This window comes from Phyllobates terribilis, unplaced genomic scaffold, assembly GCF_046119375.1.
Source record: "Phyllobates terribilis strain yellow unplaced genomic scaffold, ASM4611937v1 Scaffold_1__5_contigs__length_1240528914, whole genome shotgun sequence".
Classification (NCBI taxonomy): domain Eukaryota; kingdom Metazoa; phylum Chordata; class Amphibia; order Anura; family Dendrobatidae; genus Phyllobates; species Phyllobates terribilis.
The window spans coordinates 745,765,266-745,779,595 of NW_027362761.1; the positions used below are offsets into that span (position 1 = coordinate 745,765,266).

The 14,330-nt window shown below is 49.6% G+C and overlaps 1 protein-coding gene across 2 annotated transcripts in view; it reads left to right on the forward strand.

Moving 5' to 3' along the window:
- The window catches only part of LOC141170686 (beta-1,4-galactosyltransferase 1-like), a 668,956-nt gene that overhangs the window by 486,486 nt on the left and 168,140 nt on the right, over positions 1 to 14,330 (forward strand). For both annotated transcript variants that reach the window (XM_073655176.1, XM_073655177.1), the window contains one exon: positions 1,640 to 1,827. In XM_073655176.1, the coding sequence (XP_073511277.1) occupies positions 1,640 to 1,827 (188 nt within the window). The remainder of the gene's footprint in view (positions 1 to 1,639; positions 1,828 to 14,330) is intronic.

Genomic DNA, 14,330 nt, shown 5'->3' on the forward strand with positions numbered 1-14,330 from the left:
TGCAAACATTTCTACATTTCTGTTTTTTTTCAGTCAAGATGGGGTGCAGAGTGTACTTTAATGAGAAAAAAAATTAACTTTTTAGAATTTACCAAATGGCTGCAATGAAACAAAGAGTGAAAAATTTAAAGGGGTCTGAATACTTTCCGTAACCACTGTAGATAGATAGATAATGGATAGATAGATAATAGATAGATAGCAATATGGATAATAGATAGATACAGAGATAGATAGATAGATAGACACTGTAGAACACTTACCAGTCTTTTTCCTCTTCTTGAGGTCTTCTAGACTACCACAGGATAGAGGACCTATGGTGACATCAAGGTCACATGACAGTGATGTCACCACAGGTCCTAAAGTAGGATGAAGAGAATACAGTAACGCTGGGGTAAGGTCCTGATGCTGAACAGCAAGTGTCAGGACACAGTATAGATTAAAAACCTGTCAATGTGAGGATGGATAGCAAGATCCCAGAACATGAGAAGGTGCAGAGCGCTGGTCAGTAGGACACCCTGACTGCTTCTGCCTCTATGATCGCAGGTAGATAATACTAGGCAGTGCTGGGCTGGGCAAGAGCATTGCAGGAGAAGAGAAGCAAAGATGCCCTTATTTCAGCCTCTTCTCCTGCTGAGCGAATCACTGCCAAGTGTTATTTGACTTGTAAACTCCATCGCGGAGGCAGAAATCGGGCATGTGCTACGGCTCTGCTCTCTGCATTTTCTCCTGTCTGTTCACCATCCACCAGAAGTGAAATCGCATGCAACCCTGACGACTCCTAGAGGGTAGACTAAAGAGGACAAGCAACGGGGCCCTCTGTGCCTGGGGACCTTAGGCAGCTGCCTTGTCTGCCTGCCCATAACGCCGACCCTGGTTACAGCTCAATTAGACAAAATATTACACCTATAGTAGTACATTTAATACGGTAATAGTAATTACATAACTAGTAATATAATTAGCTATGATCCAGGGTTCTAGGAGTGATCATCTTTTCTCGGGGTCAAGAAGGAATTTTTCTCCTGTGACACAAATTGGCTGAATGTGTACTGGAGTTTTTGTATTCTTCTGGATCAACAGATTAAGGCATAGGGATTTTAGTAATACCATTATTAGAATCACAAGAGTAATACAAAATATAAAACTAATTTAAAAATTATAAACGGGTACATTTTTAATTGTAATAGTGCAGCTATAATAAAATGGTAATAATAATAATACATTGGTGAGGCCTAGTTCCAGTTAGTTAGTAAGTTTGTGTAGTGTTTGTGTACAGAGTACAATTGGGGGAGGAAGGTTTAACTTGATGGACCTAGGTCTTTATTCAACCTGCGTTACTATGTTACTATGAGTGGCGCTGTGCAGAAATAAGGTATTAGGCCTATCAATCGATAATTGTAACTTTTCACATTCGTTGCTCTTTAGTGAATTTTATACTGTACCTGTGCTTTTACTACTAGGTCACTGGTTTTTCAATATTATTAATAATTCCCTGTTGTGGATGGCCCATCAGCACATTGATGTCTACGTGAAACTGAAATTTTTTGCATTATATTGTGTTTATCTTAATGAAACTTGTAATGTTACATAAGAAGCAATTTTAATGACAGATATATGATCTATGTATTTTTGGTTTAAACAGAGTGGGAATGGAACTTTCAACAAGGCCAGGCTGATGAACGTTGGATATGCGGAGTCAATAAAAGATTACGATTATAATTGCTTCATCTTCAATGATGTTGATATTATTCCTATGAATGACAAGAATCTATACAGATGCTCCAAAAATCCAAGACATATAGGTAATTCTGTGGACAAGTTCAATTTTAGGTAACCTTGCTAAATTACATTTGCATTTGATCTTTGTTAGTTACCAAATTATGGAGACGTAAAACTCTTACTTAAGGGCCAATTTTCTTATTTGCTCTTTAATTTTATTTTGTTTTGTGGAATGAGATGTACAGTGCTGCTCACCATTATTGGCACCCCTTCATTTTTTTCCTAGACTGTACAATATCTTCAGAAATAAATGGAAATGTACCAAAGTTATAGCCTCATGATTTTTTAATTAGTGGTGCAAAGTAATACAACAGTAAAACATTGTTTTTCAACTTCCATGTTGAAATTTCAAAGAAGAAACAGAATAAACAGTATGTGCTGCAGTATTAATGCTTGGTTGCACACCCTTTGGCATTGATGACAGCCTCCAAATGTTTCTTGTAGCCATCTATAAGCTTCTTGCACTTCTCAACTGGAATTTTCTCACACTCTTCTTTTGCATTTGTTCAAGCTCTTGAATGTTTTCAAGGTTCTTTTTCCCAATGGCAGATTTCAGCTCACCCCAAAGATTTTCAATGGGATTGAGGTCAGGACTCATTGCTGGCCATTTTAAAACAGTCCATTTTTTCTTTTTCAACCATTCCTGCGTACTTTTGGATGTGTGCTTTTGGTCATTGTCTTGCTGGAGGACCCATGATCTTCAACTCAAACCAAGTTTTCTTTTCCTGGGTAGGACATTTTGCTCTAAAATTTCTTAATAATTCTCTGATTTCATTATTCTTTTGGTACGGTCAAGGCCTCCAGTACCAGACACTGCAAAGCAACCCCAAAGCATTATGGTAAGGTGTTCTTTTCCTTATAAGCTTCATTGCGCCATCTGTAAACAAACTGTTGCTTTGCATTGCCAAAAAACTCTATTTTTGTTTCATCGGTCCACCGAACATTTTGCCAGAAGGATTGTGGTTTGTCAAGATACTCTTTGGCAAAGATCAGTCGTTCCTTTTTCTGTATTTTCTTCAGCAATGGTTTCTTCCTTGGCCTTTGCCCATAAAGCTCTGCTTGGTTTATTGTGCGGCGTATGGTACTTGTTGAAATCATGACCCCAGACTGTTCCAGGTTGGCCTTCAGGTCTTTGGATGTTTGACATGGTGTTTTTTCTAACATTCGCACCAACCTTTGAAGACATCTCTTGTCAATTTTCCTGTTCCCCCCATGTCCAGGGAATTTATTGATGATCCCATCCTTGGCAAACTTCTTAATAACATTGCACACTGTTGAAACTGGGATACCAAGGTCTTTGGAGATGACCCTTTGGAGTTCTTGTGTTTGCAGTTCTGATGTCCTCAGACAGCTCCTTTGTCTTTGCCATGTGATAAAGGAACAGGGCCTACCATGTGACTTTTTAAAACACTAAAGTCATCATTCATTGTCTAATTAATGTCACATGGGCACCAACAATTAATCACAGGTGAATCTCTTTTGTGATTTACTACAGGCAAGTCAAAATGTGTTTCCATACTAAATTAATGTAAAGGGTGCCAATACCAGTGACACAAGCTTTAGGTTTTTCTATTTTTCCCTCCCATTGATTTCTGTTTTAAATTATTGTTTATCATTTGCTCGTTTGTATTTAACATGAGTGCTCTATACAAAAAAACTGTTTCACTTGATTCATTTTTTTCAGGAGATATTCCACATTATGTACTTAAAAGTCATGGATGCCAATAATGATGAGCAGGGCTGTAGTTTTGAATAACACCATTCACTTAACTGTATAATGTACTCAAAGATTGGGAAAAAATTCCAATTGAGGTGAAGTGGTGAAAATAAAAAATGGTCATTGTTTTTCTATTTTGTCGTTACAGCATTAAGTATGTGATAAAAATGATCTCGCAATCGTGATTCACCAGGACTGTACAATTGTGATGGTCCTAAACTAATACAGTTTATTCACATTTTAAAATTATTAAAAATTGTTTGTCTGCTGTAAACTCCCAGTCCACCCCCTCCAACCTGTGTTACTGTTTCACATTTAACATACCTCTCCCAGCATTGATCTCTGTTCTGTCTAGTGCTCTGTGTGTGTTGCGATCCCTCTCATCACTCCTGTGTCATTGTGTCTGATTTTCCAACATTCTGGCTGTGTGCCCATGATGCATTTTTTAAGCGTTTTCACAGCGGCAAAAACGCTGTAGAAACGCTTAAAAAATGCATGGTAGAAGGCCTGACATGTTGCCTAATGATAATCCGCATGTGCTGTGCACATGCTGCGGAAATTTCCGCTGCGGATTATCATTGCGGAAAAAAAAGCAGCACTACCAATTATTTTGCGGAAGTGCTGCATTTTCGCCGCCATTGACTTGCATCTGTACTTGCGTAATTGGCGCGTTCTAATGTGCGGATGGTGCCCGGTGTGGAGAAGAGGAGACTCTCCTCCGGACCCAGGTACCATTAAAAGCTGTAAAAAAAAGAATAAAATAAAAAATAAATATATACTTACTGTTACGCTCGCCCCCGGACTGACTGGCGTGAGCGTGATTAGTGATCCCACTGTACCATGAACCGAGGAGTGCCTGGAGGGGCGTAACTAAGTATCAACCCGATCCGACCAATGTCGCACGGCGGCTTAGTTGACTCCGTGAACCAAGGAGGAACCGAGCAGAGGGACCAGGTGCTACTCCAGGTCAGACCCCAGTCACAGTTGTTGACCCACACCGGGGAATGCAGGAACAGGCAGGTTAGACTGGCATATAGGCAGGTGGGTATTGGCAGGCAAGGCTGGTTTGCAGACAGGTGGATACTGGTAAGCACGGCCGGTATGCAGACAGGTGGGTACTGGCAAGTACGGCTGATATGCAGACAGGTGGGTACTGGCAAGTATGGCTGGTATGCAGACAGGTGGGCACTGACAAGCACGGCTGGTGTGCAGACAGGGAGATACTGGCAAGCACGGCTGGAGTGCAGACAGGGAGGTACTAGCAGGTTGGAGCGAAGGCTGGATAGGGTCCAGTACAGACTGAGAGACAGGTACAGAGCCGCAGATGCAGTAGACAAGCAGAGTAAAGCAAAACCGCCGGAGCGTAGGACAAGGCAGAGCAGAGAGGAACTGCTGGTGCGGTGAGCAAGCAGAGCGGAGCAAAAACCGCAGGTGCGGTGGGCAAGGCAGAGCAGAGAGGAACCTCCGGAGTGGTGGTCAAGGCAGGGCAGAGAGGAACCGCCGGAGCGGTGGACAAGGCAGAGCAGAGCGAAACCACAGTTGCGGTGGACAAGGCAGAGCAGAGCGAAACCGCAGGTGCGGTTGACAAGGCAGAGCAGAGCAGAACCGCCGGAGCGGTGGGCAAGGCAGAGCAGAGAGAAGCCACCGGAGCAGTGGGTAAGGCAGAGCAGAGGGAAGCCGCCGGAGCGGTGGGCAAGTCAGAGCAGAGAGAAACCGCTGGCGCGGTGAGCAAGGCAGAGCAGAGAGAAGCGGCCGGAGCGGTGGGCAAGTCAGAGCAGAGAGAAGCCGCCGGAGCGGTGGGTAAGGCAGAGCAGAGGGAAGCCGCCGGAGTGGTGGACAAGTCAGAGCAGAGAGAAACCGCTGGCGCGGTGAGCAAGGCAGAACAGAGAGAAGCCTCCGGAGCGGTGGGCAAGTCAGAGCAGAGAGAAACCGCTGGCGCGGTGAGCAAGCAGAGCCAAACAGGGCTGAAGGTGCAGGCAGAGAGCAGGGCTCTGTTCACATGGAACACACTGGAAAATACAGGAAGATGGCTAGAACACAGGAGGAAGATACGGAGGAAGGGAAAAGGGACAAGCAGAACCAGATACACACAAGGTGCTTACTATGAAGTAGCGAGTGGACACAAAACTCACAAACAGAAATACAGAGACAACGAGTTGGAGTTAGGTGCAGGTTCAGATACTGCAGGAAAAGGGAAGGTACGAACATAGAGACAAACAGGTAACAGACTAGGATACAGTTCAGACAGGAACTGCTACTGCAATGAGATACAAAAACGAGCCTGGGTATACAGCCCCCAGAGTGGCGGAAACAGACTAGAAGTCACAGGTAACAGGCCTGGATATACAGCCCCCAGAGTGACGGAAACAGACTAGCAGTCAGAGATAACAGGCCTGGGTATGCAGCCCCCAGGGTGGCAGAAACAGACTAGAAGTCAGAGATAACAGGCCTGAGTATGCAGCCCCCAGGGTGGCAGAAACAGACAAGATAACAGGCCTGGGTATGCGGCCCCCAGGGTGGCAGAAACAGACAAGATACAAGACAAGACATGGCAACTCAGAGGCAAGGAGCACACTGATAGTTAGTGTTGCTCAGGCACCTCCTTAAGGGTGGAGGGGGTTTAAATATCCAGTGACTCACAGCAATAGGCTGGGGATGTATTAGGAGTGCACCCACAGCAGCTATAAGAATCAGGAAGTAACAGGGCCGCCGCCCTAAGCAATCAGACAAGAGACATGCACACAGCATGAACTGGAGCAAGGTTTGCAGACTGGACTGACAGGAAAGATTGCGGTCTTGCATAGTGGGAGGTGGTGCACTATGCAAGCATGCCGCCAGGGATGTTACACTTACCTTTTGGCGGCCCGCGGCGCGCTCCTACTTGCTTGGCAGCAGTTTACGATGGAATGAAGGACCTGCACTGACGTCAGAGTCATGTGACAGGTCACGCGACGCTGACGTCGGCAGGTCCTTCAGTGTACCGCTGCCGGCCACCGGGAAGGAGGAAATCAAGACAGTGTGGGCCATCGGAGGGTAAGTATATATTTATTTTTTTATTTTTTGACATTCTCTCGGGTCACAGTATATTAATCCATGCCGGTTGCATGGATTTATATAGTGTGACCAAGTTGTCAAGCACTTTCCAAGTGATGCTAAAATCACTTGGAAAGCGCTTGTCAACCCACATGCGGAAATGCAAGTGAGGAACACTTCACTTCCGCATGTCCCTGTTTTTTTTCTGCCAGGGAGATACAGAAACGCTCAGGAAAAAATCCTGTGCATTTCTGCATCGTGGGCACATAGCCTCTCCCAGCATTCTCTAATTTCCCCAGTATTCTTTTCCATCTGTCTGGTGTGGGGGCTGGCAAATTTTAGCTGGGGGGTCACCCTGGTGATATTGTGGTGGAGGATGAGGAGAAGGATTAGAAGGAGGACAACCTGAAATAGACAAAATCCTGAAGCGTACACCCATGTTTGGGTGTGAAGGGGTGCCACTAGATTTGAGTTTACGTTCTGCTGCTATCATCTGATGGTGTCGAGAAGTCTGTCCCTTGTTCATTAGAGTCAGCCTGTCAGCATTTTCAGTTGACAGGCAGATGCGCTATCAGCAGGGGCGTACATAGGAATCATGGGGCCCCATAGCAGAAGCTCTAATTGGGCCACCCCCCTCCCCCCAAAAAAAAAAATTAAATAATTGTTGGGGTTACCAAAGATCAGATCTCACAACTTTCCATCCTTTACATAGTAATTTTCCTCCTGCTGACACCCTAGATCTCTCTTTCATTGCCCCATAAAGTGTGATGCCAATAAAAGGGCCCCACAAACACAGTATGAAACCCCCATGGTGAATTCCTCCACATGCACAGTATAATGACCATGCTGTACCCCACCTCAACTCCCAGGGTAAAGTATGCTGACCCCAACACAGTATGATCCCCCAACTGTGAGCCGCTAGAGAGGATGGTACATAATAAGGGAGGGTATTATACATTATAAAAGAGGAAACTATATAACTAAGGATGGAGCTATACATAATAAGTGAGTACACTATATACTAAGGGACTGTGCTATACATAATAAGGCTACATTCCTGCATCTGTGTGCAGTGTCGGTGTGCTGCTCTGTTTTACTGACGCATTGAGCATGTTCTATTCTAATCCTCAAAATCGGATCAGAACAGGACATTCTCTGACCCTCTTAGATCTCATTCTCAGATCCGTGATTTTCATGGATGTGTGAATGGATCTATAAAACTGTACAAGTCCATGGACCATCCGATAAAAAGATCTGGCAGCACACGGACATTTCACACAAATGTGAGAATGTGGCCTAAGGGATTTTACAGATAGCATTATCACTCCAAGTCACACAGTGCAGATACAGAATAATATTTACATCCAAGCACTTACCGCTGACGTCTCATCTGACCAGAGCCGGTTTCTGCTGCTTCTTCTCCATCTGGTCGGACCTTCATGTCGACATCTCCGAGCCACGACTCATCTTGTCACGATGATCTCTAGCCTAGAAAATAACAAGGTCACATATTGTATGCATACATATGTCTCCCCCGCTCTGTGTCCTCGAATACACATATGTAACCCCGCCATTAATATGCTATTAGCCACTTAATAATCAAAATATAAAGTGATAAGCAGCACTGTGCCCCCCCATTAACTATAATCTGCACCGGCCAATAATATAAATTATTCAGTCTCTGTGACTCTCTCCAATTAACTGTAAGGCTATGTGCACACGGAAAGCATACAAGGCTTCACAGTACAAGCAAATTGAAACCAACATAATTGCTCTCTCTCAGCACCCCCATCATTGCTCTCTCCCAGAATCCTCGTCATTGCTCTCTCCCAGCACCCTCGTCATTGCTCTCTCCCACCACCTCCATCATTGCTCTCTCTCAGCACTCCCATCATTACTCTCTCCCAGCACCCCCGTCATTGCTCTGTCCCAGCACCCCCATCATTGCTCTGTCCCAGTACCCTCATTGTTGCTCTCTCCCAGCACCCCCATCATTGCTCTCTCCCAGCACCCCCATCATTGCTCTCTCCCAGCACCCCCATCATTGCTCTCTCTCAGCACCCCCATCATTGCTCTGTCCCACTGTGACGCCTCTACTCGTAAAGCCCGTATTTTACCCTGGGTGTTGGGGGACTCGGTGTCGGGTCCTGTGATGGAGTGATGGGATGCAGCCATGGCCCGGACCCGACCCGTGCTCAGGGCCGTCACATTAGAAAGAGATGGTATGGGCTTCTCCTGGTTGAGTGGCTGATTAACGACTACGCCACCTGTGGTGCCTGGTGAAGGGTCACCAGCGCCGCTGCAGTCCGCTGAGGCATGGTGGTACTGCGGCCAAAGTTCTTACTACTCCCCACAGGCGGAGCAAGGCCTCAGGGCAGAGGGACAGGATGGAGGGGGTAGTAGTTGAGGAGAAGGCATCCCGCGGAGTGGCGCAGAAATAAGAGTCCGGAGGCCATAGGAGTGAACTTCCAAGGCCTTACTCACATAGCTGGCAAAGGAAGGCGACTCCCTGCTCCCCTCGGAGTCCTGCGCCTACCAGAGACGGGGGTCCGACAACCTCCGAATAAGTCCAGCATTCAGTCGCGGCCCTACAGCAGAGTGTTCCTGAACTACAGACCGAATCCTTTCCTGTCCATGTGTGTGTGTAGATAGGCCGGGTCTCCCTCTGAGCTCCTCTCAGAGCTAGGGCACGGGTGGCAATTCTTCTCCATCCGATGCCCGGTGGGATCCTCAGGGCCTAACTGGGCTTTCCCGTCCAGGACGTAAAGTAGCAAGGTCGGGTGTTGGGGGCCGGTACCCCTCTTGCAGCCGGAGTCCCTCTGAATATATCAGCATGGCGAGGACAGGTGGCGTACACTGCTCCGTCTGCATCCTGCCTGGGATCCATTTGCTGTGGAGCCACACTCTAGAGCTCCCGGTCCTTCTTGCTCATGGTCCTTGACCGGGCTGAGACACTCATTATCTGCAGCCATGCCCATCATCCCAAGGCCTAGAGACTAGGGCCGTGTCTCCATCCCCTGCAGGCCCACACAGGATCCACTTTCAGGGTAGGAGATCACAGTACATGACAGCCAGTAAACTTGACTAACAAGGACCAGCCAAAGACTAGCAGAAAAGGACCAAGATCAAAAATGGCTTTCTATTAAATATGAAATTTAAAGTGTAACTAACTTGTAAGTCCTCCACCCTCACCCACTAACTGGTTCCTACCACTTTGTGTTCCCCAGTCTCCCTGTAACCAGGGGAGCAGCACCTAGTGCACACTAGCTCCCTCTGGTGGAGAAATGTGGTGTTGGATGCAAGGGCTGGGTCATGACTATCACACTGGCCTTACCTCAGAGGAGGAACACCACACTCCATTAGAGAAGTGCAGCATTCCTGTGGCGGTCGAACCCTCAGGGGCGCCACATTCCCCCCTGGTAAAACACAGCACGTCCGTGGGCTAGAAAAGAAGTAATACCCAGGAAATTTTCTTTTTATAATAACAAGAAAACTATCATCCCTTTATGGGAGGCACATTTCTTAAACGTTGCATAACAAGGTGAATAGTATAAAAGTACAAAAGTATAAAATTATAAAAGTGCTAGCGTTTTTCCAGAGACATTAGTGCGAACAGACAGGTCAAGGTGCAAAGACACAGAGTCAGTTGAGGGCCTAAAAAGATGCAAACTATATACAATGTAAAGAGTCTGTCTACTGCAAGTCTGCAGGGACACGTGTCTCTAGAAAGTCAAAATAAACATAATATAATAAAACAAGCAACCGAACTCAACTGTAACAGCAGCCGGGGGCTGCTCAGTCCATGTGTTCCCGCCGGGGAAAGGGCTCATTCCTCCCGACGGAGGCTAGCTTGTCCTCAGCAGAGGAGTGCGCAGGGGCCTCACTCCTGGACACTTTATGGATATCCAGGGCGTACCAACCTCGCTCTCCATGATGGTGGGTGTACGTTACCATGTCACCCATGGCGAGACTCCTGCCAGGGTGTCCCTTCTTGAGCTGGGGCTCGACGTCACGCCGGTTAAAAAAGACATCCCTCTCCAGCCTGGGACTCCTTATGAAGCCCCATCCTGCCTCACGGTGGAAGCGGACCACCTGCCCTTCTTCACGGGGCTTGGGTCGGATGCCTCCCTCTGGCGGGCCCTGGATTTGGCAGCTTTGGCCCGCACTTGAAGCTGCTCACAGCGAAGCTTCCGTTCCTGCTGCTCCCGACTCAGCTGCCAGATTTGCTGGGAGCAATACTCGCTCCTCCTCTGAGCTTCAGCTCGGGTCTCCCTGGGGAAGCCCATTAGCTTGCCCCCCTGGTTATCCCAGACCCACTCTTCTGCCACCGGGCAGGTAACTGTGGGGGCTGGAAGCGGCGTTAGGGGTTGATGCAGCAGGCCCGAGTACGCGGACCAGTCCGGGTTGGGGCCCGTGGACCCCATGCCGAACTGGGTTCCTCTGGACCGGAAGGTAAGAGACCATGGAGGTCTCCGGAGATGGCGGAGGTTTGGGGCTCCACGGAGAAGGCTTCCTGTCAGGATACCGCACCTGGGAACAGGCACTCGGACCACAGGTCCAGGAGGGGCTCGGCCTGTTCCGCGGCCAGGGTAAGGGCTTCCGACTCACCCGATGCTAGGCTGCAGGCGCCCTCCAGGGACTCTCCTTCTGGGGCAGCCGCCTCCTGGGTCAAGGCCTCACTCCTCCGCCGCTCCTCTCGCTTCCGCATAGCCGCCTCCATGAACTCCCAGGCCAGTTTGGTCGGTCCATAGCTGGGAACCGCAGGGGCTCCCAGGTGGGGATGGGATCTGGCTCTGTCTCCACCGGCATCCATCGTCGCTGCTCGTGGTGACGATGCTGAAACTCGCACAACAATGGCTGCACCTCTTCGTCTCCACCTCTTTTTTTTGGGGCGGCTCTATGGCTGCAGGCCGTCTGGCACTCCCTCGGATGTCCCCTCCGGGGTGATGGACACTACCCCGCGGACAGTCTGTAATGGAAGGGGCGGTCTGATCTTTTGGTGCCATTGGGAAGCCAGGCCCATGATGGGAGGTGCTGAGACGCTGTCCTTCCTTCACATTATGGCATCCGTTCTTCTTGGGCGGGCACCATTTTAAGTGGAAAACGACAGTCTGTTTAGAAAGGCATGCAGTACCCGGTAGCAATGGGCACTCTTCTCCGTTGCTGGGGGAACGAGATCCTGCCGACTACGCCAGGTTATGACGCCTCTACTCGTAAAGCCCGTGTTTTACCCTGGGTGTTGGGGGACTCTGTGTCGGGTTCTGTGATGGAGTGATGGGATGCAGCCGTGGCCCGGACCCGACCCGTGCTCAGGGCCGTCACATTAGAAAGAGATGGTATGGGCTTGTCCGGGTTGAGTGGCTGATTAATGACTACGCCACCTGTGGTGCCTGATGAAGGATCACCAGCGCCGCTGCAGTCCGCTGAGGCATGGTGGTACTGCGGCCAAAGTTCTTAATACTCCCCACAGGCGGAGCAAGGCCTCATGGCAGAGGGACAGGATGGAGGGGGTAGTAGTTGAGGGGAAGGCATCCCGCATCCCGCGGAGTGGCGCAGAAATAAGAGTCCGGAGGCCATAGGGGTGAATTTCCAAGGCTTTACTCACGTAGCTGGCAAAGGAAGGCGACTCCCTGCTCCCATCGGAGTCCTGCGCCTACCAGAGACGGGGGTCCGACAACCTCCGAGTAAGTCCAGCATTCAGTCGCGGCCCTACAGCAGAGTGTTCCTGAACTACAGACCAAATCCTTTCCTGTCCATGTGTGTGTGTAGATAGGCCGGGTCTCCCTCTGAGCTCCTCTCAGAGCTAGGGCACGGGTGGCAATTCCTCTCCATCAGATGCCCGGTGGGATCCTCAGGGCCTTACCGGGCTTTCCCGTCCAGGACGTAAAGTAGCAAGGTCGGGTGTCGGGGACCCGTACCCCTCTTGCAGCTGGAGTCCCTCTGAATATATCAGCATGGTGAGGACAGGTGGCGTACACTGCTCCATCTGCATCCTTCCTGGGATCCATTTGCTGTGGAGCCACACTCTAGAGCTCCCAGGCCTTCTTGCTCATGGTCCTTGACCGGGCTGAGACACTCATTATCTGCAGCCTGCCCATCATCCCAAGGCCCAGGGACTAGGGCCGTGTCTCCATCCCCTGCAGGCCCACACAGGATCCACTTTCAGGGTAGGAGATCACAGTACATGACAGCCAGTAACCTTTACTAACAAGGACCAGCCAAAGACTAGCAGAAAAGGACCAAGATCAAAAATGGCTTTCTATTAAATATGAAATTTAAAGTGTAACTAACTTGTAAGTCCTCCACCCTCACCCACTAACTGGTTCCTATCACTTTGTGTTCCCCAGTCTCCCTGTAACCAGGGGAGCAGCACCTAGTGCACACTAGCTCCCTCTGGTGGAGAAATGTGGTGTTGGATGCAAGGGCTGGGTCACGACTATCACACTGGCCTTACCTCAGAGGAGGAACACCACACTCCATTAGAGAAGTGCAGCATTCCTGTGGCGGTCGAACCCTCAGGGGCGCCACACCACCACCCCCATCATTGCTCTCTCCCAGCCCCCATCATTGCTCTCTCCCAGCCCCCCATCATTGCTCTGTCCCAGCACCTCCATCTTTGCTTCTCCCAGCACTCCCATCATTGCTCTCTCCCAGCACCCCCATCATTGCGCTCTCCCAGCACCCCCATCATTTCCTCTCAGCATCTCCATCATTGCTCTCTCCCAGCCCCCCACCATTGCTCTGTCCCAGCACCCCCATCATTGCTCTCTCCCAGCACCCCCATCATTGCTCTCTCCCAGCAACACGTCATTGCTCTCTCCTTCCCCACCATCCCCATCATTGCTCTCCCCAGCCCTATCAGCCCCATTATTGCTCTTCCCAGCCCCATCATTCCTCTTCCCATCCCCTTAAGCCTCATTATTGCTCTTCCCAGCCCCATTAGTCCCATTATTCCTATCCAAGCCCCATCATTCCTCTCCCCAGCCCCATCAGCCCCATTATTGCTCTCCCCAGCCCCATCAACCCCATTATTCCTCTCCCCAGCCCCATCAGCCCCACTATTGCTCTCCCCAGCCCCATCAACCTCATTATTCCTCTCCCCAGCCCCATCAGCCCTCTCCCCAGCCCCAATATTTCTCTCCCCAGCCCCATCATAGTTCTCCCCAGTCCCATCAGCCCCATTATTACTTTTCCCAGCCTCATCATTCCTCTCCCCAGCCCCACCATCCCACCATTGCTCTCCCCCCACCTCCCCTCCCCAGCATTTCAGTAAAAAAAACAAAAAAAAAACAACAACTTACCTCAGCTCGCTCCCCTGCAGCAGCATCCTCCTGGTTGCCGGCAGCTATCTTCCTGACCCAGGCGCGCGCTGCATGATGATGTCATCAAGCTGCGTGCGCCTGGGTCAGGGAGGAAGCTGAGGACGAACCCTCCAGCTCCGCTGCTCTTCTCCTCCTGACAGCAGCGGAGCTGCAGGGATCGCTCCCTGACCGCCGCGTGCAGGGAGCAGCTGCACCTTGTCTTGCGGGCCCCTTGGTGCAGCTGCATGGTGGGGACCCGGCGCAACTGCACCGGCGGCGGTATGTCCACCCCTGTACTGCTATGGGTCCCCCCGGCTCACGGGCCTCATAGCAGTCGCGTGGTCTGCCGCCATTGGCGGTACGCCACTGGCTATCAGTTATAATACCCCCGGCGGCACTAAAAATCCACTTTGACAAAACGCTAGCGGCAGGGCAGGCCAGTACCTCCAAGGAGTAGAAAGAGAGTTCATGCCACATGTCCAGCTTGGATACCCAATAGTTGT